This window comes from Notothenia rossii (genome assembly GCF_949606895.1).
Source record: "Notothenia rossii genome assembly, chromosome: 10".
Classification (NCBI taxonomy): Eukaryota; Metazoa; Chordata; class Actinopteri; order Perciformes; family Nototheniidae; genus Notothenia; species Notothenia rossii.
In genome coordinates this window covers 13,283,888-13,306,603 of record NC_136908.1, presented here as the reverse complement: position 1 = coordinate 13,306,603, position 22,716 = coordinate 13,283,888, and the positions used below count along the sequence as shown (strand labels likewise).

At 42.6% G+C, this 22,716-nt stretch overlaps 1 protein-coding gene across 1 annotated transcript in view; it reads left to right on the top strand.

Moving 5' to 3' along the window:
• The window catches only part of sdc3 (syndecan 3), a 35,424-nt gene that overhangs the window by 3,224 nt on the left and 9,484 nt on the right, over positions 1–22,716 (top strand). Inside the window, exon 2 of the mRNA XM_079653791.1 lies at positions 21,540–21,633. Coding sequence (XP_079509917.1) covers positions 21,540–21,633 — 94 coding nt within the window. The remainder of the gene's footprint in view (positions 1–21,539; positions 21,634–22,716) is intronic.

The following is a 22,716-nucleotide window of genomic DNA, read 5'->3' as shown; positions in this document are numbered from 1 at the left end:
AATAGCCCGAGCGAGGCGGATTGAGGGAGAGCGAGGAATGTGAGAGGCAATTTGACACAGGAAGTGGGTCCTTCTCACCCTCCTGGAGGACAAAGTCCCCTCACATACGCACACCAGCCAGCAGGTAGAAAGCACTCCTGGTGTGGAGGAGGTATTTCAGGTGTGTGTGTGAAAGGATGGGTGAGGGTCACCTTCCAGTGGATGGAGGAAATGAAAAGGATCTAGGTTCATATCCGGAGCTGCATTCAAAAGGTCGACGTCTGGAAGTGAGCGTAGACGGAGAGAATAATGATAGCCTTCAATGAGAAATAACATCCCTCCACCCTTTTCTCCTCCCTTTTGGGTGTTTGTGTGTGTGGTGGATGAGTACACATGCTGCTCGCTCAAATCTGAAAGCATTTCCTTATCACATTGGAAAGGAACGGCGTGGCACATTTGACAGAAATTAGTTTTTCTTTCTCATGGAAAAAGTTTTACAGTCCGAATCAACTCGACAAAGCAATGGAATTTCCAATTTGCTATTAGACTGATAACAGCGTGTATGGACAGAGAAAACCTGCCTTCACAATATCGTTTATTTCTGTGTCCTGCCTTTGGGAGCTCAGCATTTGCTCTCTAACTAAAAGCTCAGCCATGGATAGAAGACCATCAATTTGAGTGAGGATAAAACAGAGGCCATCACACTTTGCCCCAGAGGGATCTCAAAGACCTTGCAGCAGTCCCTGTAACCTTTAACATCTAATGTCAAAATGCATACTGATAAATGAGGTGTCGCAGTTAGGCGTTACATTATTCCTGAGGTCAGACATCTTTCATGTTATGCTAACACATTAGTCCATGTTTTATAGACTATATTATTGTCATTTCTTATATTCCTTGCTTAGCTTTGGCGCTGCAGCTTGTTTGCAGAAGCTTCAAAATGAGGAAGCCTCCAAAGACAAAATGCAGGCAGCTCATTAGCCAGTGTTGGCCTCTCGCCCCTGGCTACCATTGCAGTTATTTTGGTCATTAAGTGTAAGGCACTACATGGTGAAGCCACACAGTAATGTGAAGTCCACTAGATATTCAACTTTGTCCAAAAGTTTGGAAGTACTCAGTAAATAGTGTAAGGCACCAAGGAAAAAGCAAAGATTTGAGTCTCTTGTGATAATTGACAGGGCCGCCTGACATGAAATTAGTTGAAAATAGCCCCCCCTTCAGCAGCTAAAAGACTGAAATGCTATGGTACATTTCACAGTGACCATTTTACTGCAGAACCATGAGAGCCTAGAAGGCCACATGTTCATTGAAGCGCTCCTGGGATGGTCCAACTTCCTGAGCTGGGAGTTTGTTCTTTCAAGTCCTGTGAGTTTAAAGTCGTCATGTAGAAAGAAATTGAGGCTAAAAGACATGTTGTTTTTTATGAAAAGTGTTTAAACAACATGTGGATGATGCTGTTTTTCAAGTTTTGTTTTGACTTGAGGGGATATTCGACCAAACATGAATGCAGCACAAACGTGCATATCTTGCAATGTTTACAAAAGTTAAATATAGTCTATATTTATATATATTTTATTATACTAGCCGGTTGATTCCGATCCAGACCCCTGGTCCAAACCTCACCATTCGACCAAGATGAATGAGAATCAGGCCAGTAGTTTTTCTATAATCAAGCAATCCACACAGGAACTATTATCTCTTTAAGTAAGTTAACTTGAAACCATTGAGATGATTATACTTCTGAACTTTAAATAAGGTAAATATAGCTATTTTAATCGTAAAAACAGTGTTTTTACCTTGTAGTTTTGGTACCTTTACATGGATAAAGGTGCTGAATGTTTCTTTAAACCTGGAAAGGTGCCATAACAGTTTGTTGGCTGAGGTGCAACATTGTTGTACTTTCTAGTCTGTGTGAATCTCAGTTCACACTGCCAGTCGCAGTTTAGAAAGTACCTGCTTTTCCTCAATCACTTGGCTCCACAACATTGTGCAACTCCAAACTTTCCCTGTGGAATTTGCTCCAGTCATCCCACGTATTAGAAAATAATTCTGATATAGCCTGAATTCATCCAGCTGGAGACTCTGGCTCCTCTCATCACGACCCGTAACACACACACAAGTGCAGACTCGCTTTGCTCACATATATGCACCGATGCACATTAACATTAAAGTCCTGATTATCTTACACACACTCGCAGGGTGAATAGTCGCGCTGGTGTGCAGCAGTTGTGTTGATTCAGAGGGAGACGGAGAACGCTGGAGGTGTTTTAGGTAGGTCAAAACAGGCTGGAAACACAGCTCGTGTCTCCCTCGCAGTAATTGGGCAGCGCTGTGCAGACATACTTGCATACATATTCTCTAGAGAGGGGGGTTAGATGAATGTAGAGAGAAGAGGAGGGAGGGAGGGAGGGAGAGGAGAGGAATGGAAAAAGGGAGTTGTGCAGACCACATGATAATGAGAAGGAGTGAAGGAAATAAAATGGAGAGAGGTAAGGATGGAAAAAGGTGATGGGGATGCTAGATAGCAGAAGCGGAGGAAAGAAAAGATGGAAACAGATGAGTGATCAAGAGAAAAAAAGGGGGAGGACGGGACCATGAGTGGGAGGTATGAGGGGGGGGGGGAAGATGTATTGGGACGTGGAGACGGAGAACGAGGGAGGGAATGGGGGCCGGATGATTAGGGTGGAGCGAACGCCAGAAAGATGGAGATTGAGGGACGCAGACAGAGCCGGGATGGAAGGAGGGATATCGAGTTAGAGAGAGGGAGATAAAAAGGGTGGGGGAGGGAGGCGTGTGCTGCTCATTCCCAGGAGACCGAGCTCTACCTGCTTTCCGCTGCCGTCGCCATGACAACCAGCATGGCTGCCGCTGTCACAGCTTTATCGCCTGTTTCCCCCCTCCCTCCCTCCATACTTCCCCCTTTTTTCTGTCTTTTTCTCTTTCATTCTATTTCGTCTCAGGTTATTTTTTTCTAGTAACCTCTATTGCTCCCCTCATTCATACATTTTCTCTCATTCTCTTTTCCTCTCATTGTCTCAATATGATGCTGCTCTTTTCCTTCTTTCATCCCCTCTTCTCCGTCTGTTCCACTACAATAAATGCACAAAATATAGAAGTAGAGACGACAGTTGTGTTTAACTTTTACAGCAGTGTGTGTGTGTTTGTTCAAACGCAGGACTCTAAATTACAGAGCATAAAAGCAGTACTGGCATAAAACCACAAAGCATTCTGGGATTTCTTTGTGTCAGAGCTTTTTCGCTATAAATGAAGTCCTCAAAAACAGGGCGCCTTCTTCCCACTAATGAACCTGTGTGTGTGTGTGTGTGTGTGTGTGTGTGTGTGTGTGTGTGTGTGTGTGTGTGTGTGTGTGTGTGTGTGTGTGTGTGTGTGTGTGTGTGTGTGTGTGTGTGTGTGTGTGTGTGTGTGTGTGTGTGTGTGTGTGTGTGTGTGTGTGTGTGTGTGTGTGTGTGTGTGTGTGTGTGTGTGTGTGTGTGTGTGTGTGTGACAAAATAAGAATCACAGAAGCAGTACACCAGCATTTAAACACTGCTAAAATTGTGTTATCGCTTCCCACTCATTTTACGCATGTATGCATTGGTACTCACGTTCGTCCAGTGGTGTAAAGTAACTAAGTAGATTTACTCAAGTCTAGAACTGAACTACAATTTTGAGAGACTTGTACCTTATGTTTTTGGCTACTTTGTACTTCTACCCCACTATTTATTTACTTGCATGTATTTAATACCTTTAGTTACTTTGCAGAGTTGGATAAATGATGTGAAATATAATCAACACTCAAATAAGAGTATTCTTACACTGTGGTACTTCTACTTTTGCCTAAGCTGATCTGAGTACTTCTCCCACCTCTACGTTCATCACACATTTCCCTAACGACGGTGTATTTCGCTTAACGAAGGGCCGGATGGGCGGGTCATGCTGATCTGAAATCCAGTGGGGTCCGATGGGACAGCTGGAATGTATTTCCTGTCAGGAGGCTGATAAGAGCCGGCCTTCACACTCCTGATCGGACCCCGGGTGTTGTCGCTGTGAGGCAGCATCTCCATCTCCCTCTCCATCTGTTGCCCTGTTTGTTTTTTAACAGTAATTACGTCAGCAAGTGTTCAGTTACTCCGTTCTGTCACTTGAACTTTTATTGAACCTTTTTGTGGGCTAGTTCAATGTGAAAAGTCTGTTATAACAGTTTTTAGTTGGTCATCAGAACATTATTCATGAATGTGCCTTCTTGATGATGGAGATAGTGGTTGGGCAAAGGTCTATGACATTCTCCCAAGCATTTATTCATATCACATGGTTTTCATCTGCAGAGGTCTCGCTGGTTGTCATTGAGATGGAAGTCCTTTTTAAAGAGAAAATGCTAATCATCCTCTGGTTCCTTCTTCTAAAATGGGTGTTTTTGCTGGCTTTCATACTCTTTTAGATTTTTTTTTTATCAAAACACAATATGTGAATACTACATCTAGGCATTTTCGTTTTACAAATTACACAATAACAGAAAGATAATCCTGATGATTATCTTTCTGTTATTGGTTTAGTGGTTCAGTTATTTGGTTTATTTGGTTTTGATTATTACTTGCAGACCAAGATTGTTTTGTCAAAGAATGTAAATCACCAAGAATTTTGATGGTCAACTAATTGTTTAACACATTCATATTTTTTTCGAAATTTGCCAAACATGAACCCTGCTGAAGGACTTTTAAGGTGTCAATACACTTGTAGTGTCCCCCAGTATGACTGCTGTCCTCACTTACTTACTAATAAAACCATAAACAAAGGCCAAACAAGTTCCAACCATTCTCTGCTAGCAGCTTATTTATGATTTATTGCTCTTATCTGATTTATATCTTTGTAAATTGTCACTTTGGGGCTATGGGAACGCGTATTGACTATTTTTCATAATTTATAAACTAATCATCCTTGGACACTTGACAGGTATTGATTTGGCCATAAAATAATTTCATTTATGTTCAGCTGGGCTGCTTTTCTGTGATATATATATTAAAAATGATAAAAGCCTTGGAGCACTCGGCCACTAACAACATGAAATCTGTTCAAGGAACTTGTTTCCTCGGCCGCATGTCGTTGGTGTGGAGACGTTTTCGACTGCCTCTGGCTGGAAAAGCTATCACTGTTCCTCTGGGAGCCCATCTTTGAAAATGGCAACTGAAAGCCAGCTAAGTTTGTTTGCACTTAATGCTGGTAGAGAGTGCCTGTAAATGAAGACACAGTGGGAGATAGAGAGGCGTTGTCCTGGAGGATTTCTCCAAGGTCCTGCAGGAAGAGGTGAAGATTAAGTAAAATAGGAGCAACATCAAGCCAAATGTAAATAGCAGAGATTTTATATGCGTTAAATGGTTTATGGTGATACATTTGTGAAAGTACTTTACTTCACAGCTCTGGGTCTCCAGGGGTGTTGGTGGTTGCAGTAAAAGAGGCTCGGGCCAGCAGCTTAGGTACAAGAGCCAGTGAATCACAGTCAGATTTTCCAAGATGCATCCATGCACATGATTGCCTATATAAATGTTTTGTCATCTAATTTGTCAGCTTCTCAATTTGCCTTGTGTTTGATCCGTCAGCGCCACAGTTTCTATTTCCCAACCCGATCTTCATGTCATCTTTTCCTCTGGTAACAAAGATTTGATTCACAGATATCAATTTCTGATGTATTGCATCAAGGCAGAAATATAATTAATTACAGTTTTTATTTTATATTTTAACTTGGTCTTATCTGTGGGCATTTCATCATAATTTCGTCAGGATTCACACTGTGGCAGACGTGTACTTGTTTGCATACTGATGTGCGCAACGTGTGTATTTTGCCTAAGTGGTCACCGGCTGCTCACTTTTAATAGGATGGACACGGGAAGTGAGTATTTATAGATAAGGTCCTTCAAGCTCCAAATCAGGAGGGAACTTCCTGAGTGGTGCACAGAAGGGGGAACTTTTTTTATAGGTGTGTGTTTTTTACATGTTTACATGTTGAACTGGAGGCGAAGGAGGAGCACAGGGAGGCCGCTTGTGCGAAAGAGAGAAACGAGAAACACTGTGTGCGAAAGGCATGTGACTGTGTATGTGTGCGTTTGAATTATTTAGCCCAACGTCCCGACAGAGGAGGGAACGAGGTCAGGAGCTCATTGCTGCAACGTTTTTCCTCTCTCCATCAATCCATTTCTACACCCTCCACCACCACCACCACCACTACCACTCCTCCTCCTCCTCCTCCTCCTCCTCCTCCTCCTCCTCCTCCTGCTCCTCCTGCTCCGTCACTGCAGAGCTCCTCTTTTATTCTGCCGGTCGTAATAAACAGGAACTTGGTAACAAAAGGCTTCCCACATGTTAGTCATGTCCCGTCAATTATGGGAAAGTCATGGGGGAAGAACATCGATCCAATTAAATGCAGACACTGAAACCCGCTGTGTGAGCGTGTGTGTGTGTGTGTGTGTTTGTGTGGACTTTCAAGTAAACCTTTGAACCTCAGCGCTTTAAAGGGATCTTTCAAAGACGTTTGCAGTTTGAACGAGCCATTGAAGCTAATGAGCTGTGTGTGCGTGTGAGTAGAAGAGGGAAAAAGTGTGTGTGTGGTTGGTTGGGAGGGTAGGGATTCTGTAATATTGCTTGGTGGTTTCTGCAGCTTCTCTTTCCCATAGGGTATTTCAATAAACTCCTCCACACACACACACACACACACACACACACACACACACACACACACACACACACACACACACACACACACACACACACACACACACACACACACACACACACACACACACACACACACACACACACACACACACACACACACACACACACACACACACACACACACACACACGTCTGCGGCAGCAGGTGATTCCTTATAATCTTTAATTCCAACAGTTGCGGATTAGCTCTAATCTTAGCCAGCAGAGACCCAGGTCTGAAAGGCTGACTGACACTGAGAGAGTGTGTGTGTCCTCAAGTGTATTGTTTATTAAGCCGTATGTGTGACATGATAATTGTTTCCTGTGTTGCAGTGATTGTCTGACAGGACATGATATGACTGTGGCAGATACACATGACAGACTGACAGGTCGCACAACAATGAAACATTAGAGAAAACTGGAGGAGGTGTTGATGGAGGAAAGGCTTGACTTCTTTTGACCTTTTCCAACTGTCAATCACACTAAATGTGAGTTGTAAGTTGTATTCACTTGCGTTACGGTTCGCATTTAGGGCGGATAATGATGATTTTAAGTTTTGATTAAACCTCTAATTATTTTCTTGATGAAGGGTTTAATCACAAGCTATAATAAATGCCCAAGAGTCCAAGAGTATGAAAATATGTCTTGTTTTTCTGTCTCAAAAATAAACATCCTCAGGTTATATTGTTAAGAAAAGACACAAAGCTGTTTTTTCACCAATCTTTTATTCGGAACCTTACTTTTGGAAATAAAAAACCCCAAAAGAAGCTCAAATATTAATTTCTGCTTAAACCAAGAAGCACTCGTACTATATTTGTGCCTGACTAAAAATACAATTGGGCTGAAACTTATGATGAATATATACTTTTTTAACAAACAATCTATTAGTTATTCTATAAAATAATAATTACCATTTCTAAGTCCCCATGGTAATGTCCCGAAAATCCTCATAATTGATGAGATGAAACGATGAGATGATTTATAAATGACAGAAATGATTCATCGTTTTTCTACATATAAAAAGTATTGCTTTGGCTAACTACAGCAATACTTTATATTGTGCACTGTCACTGTTAAGCAAACTAATAAAAAAGAAACAAATAGTTGTCGGTTTTATGCTGTTCAAGTAATTAAAGCTGACTTATGATTCAGTCAAAACCAACATGTGCTGAGGTTAAATATGCGGGTTTAGATCCAAGAAGACTTAAGGATTCATTTATCCTGACTCGTCTCCAGTCCTTTCGTTTTTCTTTTTAATCAGAGCAGTTTTTCCTCTCTCAGTGCTACAGTATCAAAATAGTATTGAGGTTTTGGCATCATGGTATCCCAGCGGTAAAGAGGCACACTACAGCCTGTGACCCCGGTTTTATTCTTGGTTGTTGTTGGTGCACATCATTCCCCTTTTCTTTCCTCTTGCTCCCCAGTCTTGAGGTTCAGTACCCAACCTTAATCAGCATAAGAAATATTTTGCATAGCAATCATGGAGAAAATAAATGGTACCTTTACACTTGACAGCTTTTGGAAATTGTTCTAATCTAATCTTCCCCCCAAAAATGAACAAAGCAGAAAAGGTGTGGTGACCGATTTGAAGGTGATTAGATTTTGTGTGGAGACGGAGGGGGGAGAGATTTGAAGGGAATGACGGGGGGGGGGAATAAGGTCAGAGGCAATCACAGACAGACTGATATTAAAGGAGGGGTGGTGGCTACAGTGCAGCACAGGAATAGAAACAGCAGATTGAATTGAAGAATCAAACGCAGCAGACATGGAGAAGAAAAGGAGGCGAGACATAACATAATTTGCGAAATATGTAAAAGTGCTAAAAGGATATGAGTAACTCATCAGAAAAAAATAGTTTGAGATGAAAAGGGAGGGATTGGCTTTAGGTAGAAATGATAAAAGAGCGGAGGAGCTGACGAGGAAGAAAAAGGAAAATTAAAGGGAGACGGATTGGTAGCAGCAAAGAGAGAGAGACTGGGGTTAAGGCCGGCCTGTAAAGAGCTTAGCAGCTGAGACGGATTGCATAGAGGGAACAACCTGGACAGGATTACAGAGACTGAAGAGAGAGGAGGGCAAGATAGTATCATAACCCATATATCTCCCTGTCGTCCAGTTACACGTTTCCACTGGTCAACGGCAACACTAACAACCGTCGCCACTCACAAGCTCCACATTCACATTCATTAAAAGCGAGTATCAAGGCATTAATGATCACCAATTGTTATACCAAGCTGCTAATCTATGTGTTAGACAACCATTCTCCAGCCATTAGTTTCTTAAATCCACCTCTTAATTAATTAGTCAGTGAGTAATGTTGCCTACAGAGGGATGAAGCTTTGAATGTACGGCTAAAACACAATCAGAGGCGGCTGAACACGCTCACACCTGAAGCTTGGGGTAATATTTATTTTTCGGATAATAAGGTGATTTAACAGGGGCTGAAGGAAGATAACACTGTCTGTCTGTGTTGCAACAGGGAACTCCTGTTCTGCACATTTTACCCATTAATCCTCATTATCGACTTGCTTGCACCTACCTGCTTCATGCATTTGTAAAGCCGACAATTTGTGGTTTGAGGGGGAGTAACGTGTTGGGGTTATTTATTGATGAACCACAGTTTATCCCAGTGCTGCAGCAGGGGTTGCCAGATAATATGGTCGGTAGTTTTTTCTGCTTATAATCGTGCCTTTACTTATTTCACAAAATATATTTCTTTTAAAATGAAATCCCCCGAGTCTTTCAACTAAAGAGAGGGATTTTCCCTTCTCAAATGATTTCATTCGAACATTTTGAAGCCTGAAGATGTATCTAATATTTACAAGGATAAAGGCAAACTGTAGAGAAAATCTGGAACATACTTTTGAGTCTTCTTTGGATCATGCTGCCGGTCAAATGTCAGATGATGAAGACTGCAAAATAACATCTTCAGAGAAAACACATGAGCCATTCATGGAAACAAATCCGGACAAAGCAAATGGCTCGTTTCCTTACGAGTGTCTAATGTTGGCTCACGATTTTCTGAAGTCTTCTGACATTGATTCGTTAGGGATAATAAGTATCTCATGATAAACATCTGATTAGGTCACAAGCACCCAGTCTGTGAGGCCCATTCAAAAGAGACCATATGCTTCTCTCTTTATCCGCCGGCACATCCCACAACCTCCGTAATTAGTGTTCGATGTAAAGAGCCGTTATGATACATTAACAATCAATCGAACTTCCTGACTTGGCCTTCGGGCTCCGGCAGTTCCAGTCGGCTGCCAGTTAGCGAGTGTCAGTCGCCCAATGGGATGGAGCCAAGAGAGCTCAGCAAGGTCAGCTGTTTGCCCCCCCGAGCAGCAATATGTTTACCTCCTGTGTGTGTGTGAGAGAAAAATGGAGGTATGGCATGATAATAATATGCATCATGCCCCCTGCACACACACACACACACACACTCGCAAAGGTGCATCTTTCCATTCCAGATTGAATTACACAGAGCTGATTGGATTTTTTCTCCCCTGCATCGAAGACAAAAGCACTCGTCTTTCGTTCTCCGCCCCCCCCCCCCCCACCTGCCTCTGGGTCCATCCACTCTATGCTACCTGCTTTGTCCTCTCTGTCTCAAAGTATTCTCTATTCTCGCACCTTTTTCTTTCTAAAACTCTGACTTTGGTGCATCAATTTCTGCCTTCCTCCTTGTCACTCCTTCCTTGGGCTCTGTAAAGCCTCATGATTGCCATTAGCCTGATCACACAAGCTGTAATTGTATGAAGCTGCCTCATGATTCCCATCACTGTACACAGACAGAAATGTGATTCTCATCATCGTCCGGTTTTCTCGTGTGTGTGTGTGTGTGTGTAAGGGTTTTCGATTTGTGCTGAGAAGAGACCATTGATTACCATTTTTGAGTGTACTCTGAGTGCCCCTCTCTCGCTCGCCTTCTGCTTCACAGAGACATCATGGTCCGCGGGGTGCTCTCTCTCTCTCTCTCTCTCTCTCTCTCTCGCTCTCTCTCTCTCTCTCTCTCTCTCTCTCTCACGCAGCCGCATTTCTAAGCCCCCTTTGAAAAGTTCCTTAGAAACACGAGAAAAGTTCCAGCCACAGGCGCCACGCCCTCCCACTGGCCCTGCAGAAATAGGCCCATTGAGCCAGCCTGTAATCACACACAAACACACAAACACTCACATAGAGACACACACAAACATATGGGTATAAATCGGCATTCAGCCTCGCTCCTTCTCCTCTCTCTCTCTCTCTCTCTCTCTCTCTCTCTCTCTCTCTCTCTCTCTCTCTCTCTCTCTCTCTCTCTCTCTCTCTCTCCGGCACTTCATAGAAGCAGCCACAAAAACAGTTATTGACTCACCAGCCAACCAGAAGCATTCACTGCTCACTGCGCGCGCGCACACACACGATGGACAGATCTTCCAGCACACAGCCTCATATGCACACAAAAACACGGCGCCCTTTCTGCAGTGTGGGAGCAGCAGTTGTGTTGGAATCTCAAGGCATTTCTGGCAGCAGGACAGTCACACACACACACACACACACACACACACACACACACACACACACACACACACACACACACACACACACACACACACACACACACACACACACACACACACACACACACACATACACATTACACACACACACACTATCTCGGAGATGCATGTTTCATAATGTCATATATAATGGAAAAGGATTCCACGCAGAGAGGCCTGTGTGTGTGTGTGTGTGTGTATGTATGTGTGTGTGCGTGCATGTGTGTGTATGTGTGTTTATGTGTGTGTGGTCTTTAATCCTGTTGGATTGTCAGATTAGTGTAACAGCTGGGTCCTACAGATATACATCTCTCTGTCTCTGTATCACCCACTCTTCCATCTCTGCTCCCCTATACTCGGCCCAGAGATGATCCACAGTATGCATTAGTGTGTGTGTTGTGTGTATGTGTCACAGCTCCAGTCCATTATACGGTTTCGGGCCAGCTGATGTGTCACTACACAGTCATGTGACCTCTTATGAGTTTTAGTGTCAGCTATTGGTTTTTTCAGAGATCCTGAGACATTACAGGTTAAATACATTCTGCAGTGTTCATTTATTAATTGTTCAGTTGTAATTATTAATATTTTAGTCGTGGCTAATTTGACGTCACTATATGGTTACTGGGGTGATGGCAAGCATAGTTTAAAACTACTGCAAACACGCCCTGAGCTCAGAAATACAACAGAGGAGCAGCTGGTGCAGAGTTTACAGAGCAGCCAAACAAACTCAAGTTGTTTTAGAGAAGATGTCAGCAAAAATCGTCATCTGCCATTTTCATGGTGGCAAAAATATGCCCCAAATAATGCTTATATCTTGAGCAATTGCAATACGCCCTAACCTTGGTAACAAGTTAGTTCTTTACATTTATTTGTGTGAAGCAGCAAAAAGCGTTCGGTCTGCATTAGTTGTAAACTAATACAGCTTTGATATGACCGCAGGAAAATGAGGCTGATATTAATGAGTAAGGATTACATAACAATGGTTTACATGCAAACATTGTTTTCAGTAAATCCCTAATGCGTATATAGAACATTTGAATCCCATGCTGTAAAAGTCACTCTCTGCCATTTCCATTAAAAACATCAACATATAGACATTTCATTACAGAAAAACAGAGCAGAGTTAAAATGGCATTCAGAGCGCAGACCTCCGCCAAGGCCAAAGTTGCATTTACGCTCCTCTCAGGCGGTCCTATTGTGGAAGTCGTTCTTTGAACTTCTGTGTTCATTAGCCTGAGGTCGTAATGTGGAAACAACATGAAGGCTAGGACCCTGCTTCACTATTTCACCAAGTCTGATGAAAATCGAGCCAGTCGTTTTTCTGACATACCCTCCTTTATTGTGCTTAAAACTGTATATCTTATTTTGTTGGCAAGAAGAATGAAAAATGTCTGCCAGTTAACGACATCAACAATCAGGCTGCTAGAAAGGACACATTCTCCATATAATCAATGAAGTGAAACCAGATTTGTATCCTATTTGTCAAGTCATTTGTTTAACGTGAACCTTGGTTTCTCAATCTTTATACGCATCATGACCTCCATGATCAATTTTATAACAGAGGGAGGGCAGGCATCCTTCCACCTAATGAGGATTAATCGTCTTGTTAACAATGAACCAAATGCAGAAGCCTCTGACTGATATGAATTAATGAAGCGGGTACACTGAACATTGTCATGAATGGATCTGGGTCTATTGTTTAGTAACAGATATACGAGATAAATATTGAAAGTGTTTCTGCTTGAAAATGAATTTAAATTGCCCTTCAGTGATGCAGATGCATGATTTTCTCTCTTCACTGTGCACCTGTTCTATCCCCACAGCTCTCAGACCGAGCCCCTCACTGAACAATGTACCATATTTAGCAAGTGTGTGATTTTCCATAAGGGCATTAATCACATATATCATCTTTGTCCTTAGTAGGATAATATTAGAAAGATAATATTAGGGCTTGGATGCTGTTCAGCGTTGGTTTGGGGCTGCACTGAGACAGCTTTAGGGCCAGAGCGAGCTGGAATAACAAACCAGAGCCGATGTAATGCCATCCTCCCACAGGTTTTGTGCGGGGAATTAATACGGCCAACGTGGCTGCCATTCGGATCCGCCACTGTAGCTCCATCAGGAATTTGATCGGCATAAAAGACTAACAAGGGAGAAAAAGTGTTTCACCCATTTCCTGGCTGTCGTACACTCGCATGTTTACACGTTTACTCAGTAGTTCACATTCATTAGTCACAGGGAGCACTCTAGTGTGAAAAAAAAGGACAAACATGCCGGAAAAGATCAGAAATGTGTTTGGCAGGGAAATAAATCAATGTTTCCTTCCTTCCCACTCAGTGCACTTAAAGCAGCATGTCCACAAAGATCTTATTTCTGTTGAATAGCCTTTTTACATCATTTAATAATAACATAAGCAGCTCTTTTTAATACCCCAAATTAACCCAAACTCTGAAATCTGACGTCTTTTCGTATTCATCCCCATGTAGTCTTATTTAATCCAAGACACCCATAACCACTTCCCATCTTTTCAGCAGCTAATCAGTGTTAAATTGCTCTGCGGGTTCCTTCTCGCGTACACAAAGTGATGCCTGCTTATGACCCCCCGCTGCAGCGGTAACTGCAGAGCATCTCTTGACACTGTAAACTTAAAAATCTTCTGCTATTTTACTAGGCTTACTGCTGACAAACGAGGCTTGTGGGGCTGGAAATACTTATTATTTCACAGGAAGAGACATTCATCACAGACATTAAAGCTATGACAGTAAAAGAGTGTGATAAAAATAGAGCAGGGAAATCACTGAAATGGATGCTCAATGGTTTTTACCTACAGTTTGAAGATTAATTATGTATCGGGTATTGGGTGAGCGTTCTTCCCTTATTCTTTTTTAATGGCACCATCCCTGAATTTTAAGATATTGCCCTAATAGCGTCACAGTGTAAAAGCCTGCACAGTGAGCTGGGAGGACATTTTGTGATTAAGAGGCGCACAGTTAAACACTTAAAAAAATGAATGAAGTTATGAGGGACATAAATATGATGTAAATATATACATATCATAATTCCTTTAAAACCTTAACATCAACGGTGAATACTAATTCTGTTCTGATATAGATTTCCATTATACTTTTTTCGTATCTTTTTAAATACTGCTGCTCAATGCATCTTTCGGACAGTCTGTTTCTAGATTTAAAATTGAAAGTCTGAATATATTTGTCAGTGCTTTAAGAGATATACATTGCATCCCAGGTTTCCTTTGATAGTTTACTAAAATGTTGTGTGTACATGTGTATTTTTGGAGAGAATTGAGCCGGCTTCTCTTCATGTAAAGCATGAACAAAATAGTTGAAACCTACATTACATATTTATTAACCTGTAGAAAACGACAGTAAAACCTACAGAATGTACAGGGGTGCTGTAGTAGTAAGGGGCCCCTCATGTGTCTGTGCCCTCTGGCCAATTGGCTCACTGTCTGTGATCAAAGGAGTATATTTCAGGATTTCACCTCCTAGAAATACTTGTACAGGTTTTCTTTGACCCCCTTGGCTGTAGCGTGCAGGTGTTCGCTGTTTTAAGGTTCAAAGGAGGGCGTCTGACATCACCGTTATAAGATACTGTCTCGACATCCGACCCCCCCCCCCCCCCCCCTGTGTGTGTGTGCTATAAGGTGTCAGCAAGTGTGTGAGCAGTGTGACTGTGCAAAGGCTCTATGCTAATCTCTGCTGATGGTGGCAGGTGTCTTAACCAGGCCATCACCTTCTCACCCCCACACCCCCACACACACACACACACACACACACACACACACACACACACACACACACACACACACACACACACACACACACACACACACACACACACACACACACACACACACACACACACACACACACACACACACACACACACACACACACACACACACACACACACACACTGCCCTCTATCTCTCTCACATCTCACTGCCTGACAGTAAGTGTGCTAGCGTCACAAGCTCACCCTGCAGTAATACAAAGTAATTACAATTAGCTGCACCTTTACCAGTTTTGATATCCCTGTGATGCATTAATAATCATAATGAAAACATTTGATTTATATGATTCTCAAATGGGCCAATCTGAATACTTTTGGTAATTTAAATTTAAATATATTTTTATGCTAATACCTTACCTATACTTTTACTTGAGTCACATTTTGAATGCAGGACTTTTACTTGTAGCAGATTTTTCCTGCACACTTCTACTTTTACTTAAGTACAAGATCTGAGTATTTCTTCAACCTCTGCTGCCCAGCATATAGGAGACGAAAAGCAGGGCGCGGTGTGAGGCGAGGCGGCAAAGCCGAAAATGGAGGGAGATTAGAGGTCACTGCTGACAGGTCCGGGGATCCACTTTGGAAAGAAAGATGGGTGTGGAAAAAAAAAAAATCAGTATGGCAGGCTGCAGTTCTTCCTGTAAATGTGCGAGTAGTCTGAGGGCATGAGCCTGGCAATCTGACCGTTTCCAGATAAAGAGTTATCAATGGTCAGACAGCAGCATGGCTCAAACTCTTATCAGAGGAGGTCTGCCCCGGAGAGCAGCCGACACGCAGACGACTGTGAATCAGCTGCTGCTTTATGAAGCATGGGCACTCCACCTACATTGAATTAAACTGCAGGGAGGTTTACTAATGTGGCCCATAAAGATCATTTTACCTCGTTTAAGGGCTGATCTGGGCCTTCAATTTTCTGCCGGATGATTTAGTGTTTTAGGCAGAACTGTTGTGATGTTTTTAAGTGCTCGGTTATCATGTTTGATGTCTAGTATTTTAGTTAAGGCAGGACACCCACATTGTAGTGTAAGCCAGTCATTGCAAAAATGATACACATTTTGTTTGGGGATGTGACTCTGTTCAAGTTCAGGAACAAATGTGAGCAAGGTTGAACCAGACAGAGTTTGAGTGAACAAGATAAATAACGAGTCATAGAACCTGTAACGCAAGCGGACACGGCATCATTTTGCGGGGTTATAAAACAAAAAGGTCGGGAATCACTGTTTTAGTCCATGATGTAATGACAATATTCAGATGGGCAGGTCTGCGGCGTGCTGAGGTAATCCACCTTTTTGCCATAATATCTGTAATGCACCTTGAGAAAAGATTGGAGTGATTGTATTCCCTTCCTACATGTGTATTGTGTGCAAATGGACATGCTAAAAATACAATGCTTTTGACCTGAATGCATTGTATTTCTATATATCCCCCTCATACTGTGGATGCAGTTAATGGAGGGCTGGCTAGAGGAGTGGGACTCACAGATGGTGCCAGAAAGCAGAGGGAGTATTCAAATGATTCTTCACAGTTTCAGAGCTTAGAGATGCTGCAGCAGCACCAGAGAACATTCGCTCTGATAAAATCTCACATATTAAAAAGCGCAATTAACGATTATTTCTCCAGAGCAGCGCTGCGTCTACTGTAACAGGAGCTTAAAGTGTGTGTGTGTGTGTGTGTGTGTGTGTGTGTGTGTCTGTGTGTGTGTGTGTGTGTGTGCGCGAGCGCGCGAGCGAGCGTGAGCGTGCGTGCCAGGCATTGTGCAGCAGCAGCCTCCACCTCTCGGGTTACTGAGGAATGCATTTGAAGTCAATCACAATGAAGCTCTCTATCTGCCCAGCTAGCCCTGAAGGGGATATCTGAACTGAACCAAAGCAGTCAGAAAATCAACCCAAAACAAAAAATCATTAGGTCACACACATCAACCAGCAGTGTGTGTCTGCGTGAAACCCGATTTGGTGATTAGCGTGTCTATATAACTAACTCTATTATTGTTATCTGACTTCTGCATCTTAGTTTGTTAGCTGAGCTGCATACGCCCATTGCTTCTACAAAACACACACCGTTGGTTTTATCTCTCCTGCAATCATCATATAACCTTCACACAGACACATCACAGACACACACCTTCTCATCACCAGGTTGCTATAGTCTTGCCATTTTAATTTCACACAATTACAATCCTTCATTTATTTATTTATGATCCTAAATTAAAATCTGGAACAAATCAGCTCCTGTGGAACGTTAAATTCTGTGGAACCGCGGAGTTGTCAGCTCAGGTATAAAATCCAGGTTATTGCCGCTGTAAAACGAGCTGACACACCCGCACACCCACACACCAACTGACAGAGCAACTATAGAGAACAGGATCAAATATATGGTGCAATACCTGATGTCAGCTATGGATCAGATTTCTACCTGAGTCACTGCAAATGTTGCAACACCGCTCAGAGGACGCACCTATGTTCGCTTTGTCAGAACATGACATGACCCGGCAAACAGATTATTTCTCAGACTCTGTCCTTCAATTTTATGTTTCCCCCAGCCTCCTTTTACCCAAGTATACATAATTATATATCCCAATGCTCCCAGATTGTATAAAATAACTCCGACTGGCACCACATGTCTTACAATGGCAGTACTTCATACGTTGCCAAGAACCAGGATTGCTCCGCAGATGCAGTGGAATATGGCTGTCATCCTACAGTTTCCTTTTATACCGAATGAGAACAAAATACAGTGGTGGAGGGAAATTGAGGGCAACATACAGACGGTTTTGGCCCCAGGTTATGCGTGTGGTGGAGGGGAGCTAGTTGTGTCTCGTTGTGGTTAGGCAGCTATGTGGCGCAGGCAGCTGCTTATAGCTCCTAAAAACTGAGGCAAAATGCAAAGCTGGCCATTTTCAACTCTCCCAAAATCACGTAAAAGCAAACCCACACAGATCGGTCTGAGGGGCAGTTGTGTGTGCATGTACACACAACTCAAACCTATGATTATACCCACAGACACACACGCTGTAATTACCCACAGTGACGCACGACTGCCCGCCATACCATGAATTCACATGTATAATATCGTCTCATAAATTAAACATGTCGAGACACAGAGGGTGATTACATATTGCTGTTAAAGGTTAGGATAAATATAGATGATGCACTTTTAAAGACAGAAAATGGGCAAACAGCAGCCACAGCATGTAGTTTATGTGGAGGGTGTTGTGTGCATAGGGGACTTTAGGGAAGGGGCCCCTGGGCCAGGCTCTGGGGGCCGGGTGTGTGTTTATTTAAGTTGGTGAGTGTGTTTTTCGGGGTCACGCTCAACTTATGTGGGCTCGCCTCGAGATAAGAAACTGTATTTCAAGATGAAAGGAAAATGGGGCGAGGAAGGGGATATACTGAGAGTTTGTGGATCCAGAGGGGGAAGATGGTGGGGGGAGGCAGAGAGGGAGGGACAGGGAGATAAGGGAAGCTGGAGGAGCAGACTGTTTGGATGTTAGTTTTAAGGGTTGTTTATTTGACGTTACATAACACCTTTGCTTATGTAGCCAGAGCTCTTTTACTTGTGTGTGTGTGCGTTTGACAGTGTGTGTGTGTGTGTGTTAGCTCCTCACAGGGAGATGGGAATTTCTGTGAAAGGCAAAGGTTGCCCATAGCAACAGCCCTCATTGTAAAACTGGGAATACAACACACAAACACACACATACATTCTCACCATGCTTGCACTGAAACGTCTTTTCAGTACTTTTCGGACACTTTTCTGGGTTGGAGATCACCAGGGCTTCACACAGAAACTGGCACACTCTTTCACACACACATTAAGCGTGACGCACACACACAATCTCATCCTTCCGCTTTGTGAGAGGCCATATCCTCAGTGTGTCGAGGCTCCAAACAAATATAAGTCAATTTTGTTTTCAGGAGGAACATATAGCGTTTCAACTCCACCTCATGCTGAGATGTGATGGACTGCGGTGCTCGGGTTGCTAGATTCCATTATGCTTTTATTGGCTTTCAAGGGCATCAGGTTTCCTCTGTCTGGAGCCGGGGAGGAGCCTGTGTGTGTGTGTGTGTGTGTGTGTGTGTGTGTGTGTGTGTGTGTGTGTGTGTGTGTGTGTGTGTGTGTGTGTGTGTGTGTGTGTGTGTGTGTGTGTGTGTGTGTGTGTGTGTGTGTGTGTGTGTGTGTGTGTGTGTGTGTGTGTGTGTGTGTGTGTGTGTGTGTGTGTGTGTGTGTGTGTGTGTGTGTGTGTGTGTGTGTGTGTGTAAACAATTCGCACCACACAGGCTAGCAAAGGGCCTCAGGATGGGCTTTAGATTGCTGAGGAGATAAGTTTGTTTTGGCCAAATTTTCAGCAGTGGACCGGCTGTTTTCCGATACCTGGAGCAAAACTCAGCCCTTTGTTCTTAAGAACGCAACATTGAACCACTTAGCATGTACTGAGAGGAATCTTGGCAAAAAATGCAGCATGGAAGAACTTTTCAGCTCTTTTACTTCAATAGAAGTAGCAGCAACACACTGTAAATAACATATTACAAGTTACACAAGTAGGCATTTTACAAAATATTTAACCTGATGCGGTATCGAAATAAAAGTTCCCATTATGCATAATGGCTCCTTCCAGAGTGTACTTGATATAAAATATGAATCATTCTTAATAATGTTTTTAAAATGTTGTTTTTGTCAGCAGGGATGGATGATCTCAATGACTTATTCTGTATACTGTTAGGTTATTTAATCCTAGTCAAAGGTTGCATCTTCTGTGTGTAGCATCTTAATCTGTAACATTACCAGAAACTATAGCTGTCAGATAAATGTATATGAGTGAAATTATGAAGTACAACTGGAAAATATACAAATAAAGTACAGGGACTTCTTAATTGTACGGTACTGAACTTGAGTTAATGTACTTCAATTGGTTAAAATCAACCAGTGACAAAATAAAAGAAGATAAAACATTTAAAATACTGGTAAAAATCATTAGATAAGAAAAGTTGTTTCAAGAAATTATCATCTACAGGAAATGTATTTACCTAAAATACTTGAAAGAATGCACATTACAAGTACGGTAACTGATTGAAACATGTCTTGAATCACAGAGTGGGCTGCATGTCTTTGTATCTTTGCCCCCGCAGTACGGGCGGTGTCTCTGAAGTGCATGCATTTGAAAGCAGCAGTGAGTTGAGCCTGTGTGATGGTGAACACTAAAGTGTGTGTTTAAGCATCTCAGGGATGTGGGATTGAGGTCAAGAAAAAGAGATGAATGAAGAGAGGAGGGATCACACTCCAAGTGACCGGAGGCTGAGGTCACTCACTTCAGAAGTTCAACCCTGAACGATCCACGACTAATCTCTCATACCTGACCCCGACAGAGGTCCTGCTTCCCCCTCACATCAACATGATACCAGCCCGGGTGAAGGTGCACAGATTAGCAGCGAGGAGGCTGTGTGAGGATCCATGGGAGACTCTATCAGTCAGGAAGAGTCCCGTTTATCAGTCAAATGTGCTGTAGATGTTGTTCATAAGAGACACTGATTCTATCCCACACAAAGTTCAAAATAGTACTGAAATTATTTACCAGAAACCATTTCGGTCATAGATTTTTGTAGGGCATTTTAACAGCTGCTCAAACATGAGGTTTTTCTGCTTTTGTACTTGAAATTGTGACATTTTTAGCGACACTAGCAAGTTTGATTTATATCCAAAAACCTTACATATCCATCAGGAAGCACCTTGTATTGCAGCCCCTGCCTCTTTATGAATGGGGTGTGAATGGATGAATGATGACTTGTGTAAAAGCACTTTCAGGAGTTGTAAACACTGGACAAAGATCTATATAAATACAGTCCATTTACCATTCACCGTCGGCCTTACCTTTACGTTATTTTGAGCACAAATTAGCACGAGCTCACAGCAAAGAGTTCACTGTTCTCTTACGGACAATTCATGTATTGTTTACCAAGGAAATAAGGCCATCGTTTTGAATCACGAGTACCAAATGTGGGATCTGCTGCATTTTTCAGTTTGATGTCATTGGACACTTAAAATATTTGTGGTTTATGCTGTTTATCGGACAAAATAAGCCATTTAACAAATTATTTCAGCTTTGGAAATGTGCTACAAGGATTTATTCACTATTTTATCACATTTTATAGTCCAACATTTGATAAATCAAAAAGAATATTGTGAGTAGCAGCTTTAGTTCAAAAGCTAACTGCCTCTCAGTGCTCTGTACTACTTTACAGGCTGAGCATCACTTATAACCGACACGTAGGCAGAGGCTGAATGAAGCCCCTCTCTCCTTAAAGGCTTTGATGTTCCTCTGCCAAAATCCCAGCTTTAGATCGACTCATTAACTATGCTCCTCCATGGAGCCACAGTCAGACAGATGTTAGCCTGTCCACCATAAAGCTGCCTGCAACTCAGCTGTGTGCGTGTGTGTGTGTAATCTGACAAAGTGGTTTCTCTATTCAAATGTAATGACAAACATGATGAATAATCTCTGTGTTCTCTGTGTCTCTCACAGGCACAGACTTGGTCGCCCCCTCCCGATGACGACGGCTCGGCGAGAGACGACATCTACGACGATGACGATCTCTACTCAGGCTCCGGCTCTGGCTGTAAGTGTGTGTGTGTGTGTGTGTTTGTGTTTGTGTGTGTGAATGCTACGCACTCATGCCCTGGTTCTTTCAAACTCGACAGCTGCTATGTTTCAATCTGCTGACCCTGAAGACTCCACCCCCCCTTCTGTGTCCTCGAGTTATGGTCACTCTGGTCGCCAGACTCACACGCATTGAGCCAACGCACACACAACCGCACAATACAAGCCATTTGGCCCACATCACAGTTTTGGTGCAGATTTATTGAACCTTTAAACAAAGACGCGCCTTTGCAAACAAATGGACAGCCTGAACTTGATTCCCTCAAGTCTTATTTGCGCTAATCAGATTACAGTCCAAATAGATTAGCAAATTGTGCGCACCTATGTGCGAGCAGGTCAGTGTTTGAGCGAGCTGGCCGTCTGCGTGTTCAGGAATTACCTACTTAACGTAAATCATGTTGGTTTAATTCAGCCTGATTTTTCCGTGATCTTGCTATTGAAGCCTGAGCATGGCCCTCCTTATTAAGCATGACTCATTGAGGGCTGCCCTCGGTTCAGACACTGCGCTAGTAGCGAGCGCGCTGAAAATAAATTACAATTCAGAGCAGCAGAGGCACCCCCTGTGTTTGAAACAGCAACCCGGCAAATTGCTTTATCTCAAACTGTGATACAGAGCCGTCTTACTCCAAAGGAAAATCTCATTTAAAACAGACGGATGTGCATTTTGAGTCACTGCTGCGTTAGACTGTGGCATTTTGAGGTTTCTGATAAGTTTTACAGTAGATGCATTGTTCGAGTTCATATTTTGATATCCTCTCTAGCTCCTCTGTCAGCCTTCATGTGTTTGTACCTGTAAATTCAATTTGTTTCTCTTTCAACCCAGGGAGCTTCACTGCTATAACAAAATGAAAGGTGGTATAATACTATTATGAGATTCAAGAGGAGAAAGGATCATCGTGTCTTTTCCTTTGTTCCCTTCTCTTCTCTATACGACGTGTCTACACTAAGCTAGCTCAATTTGACAGCCCTGTTTACGAACATCCACTTTTTTCCGGTCATTTGCTGCAAAAATCAGTCTATAACAGAGTAGCAAAAAGAAAGC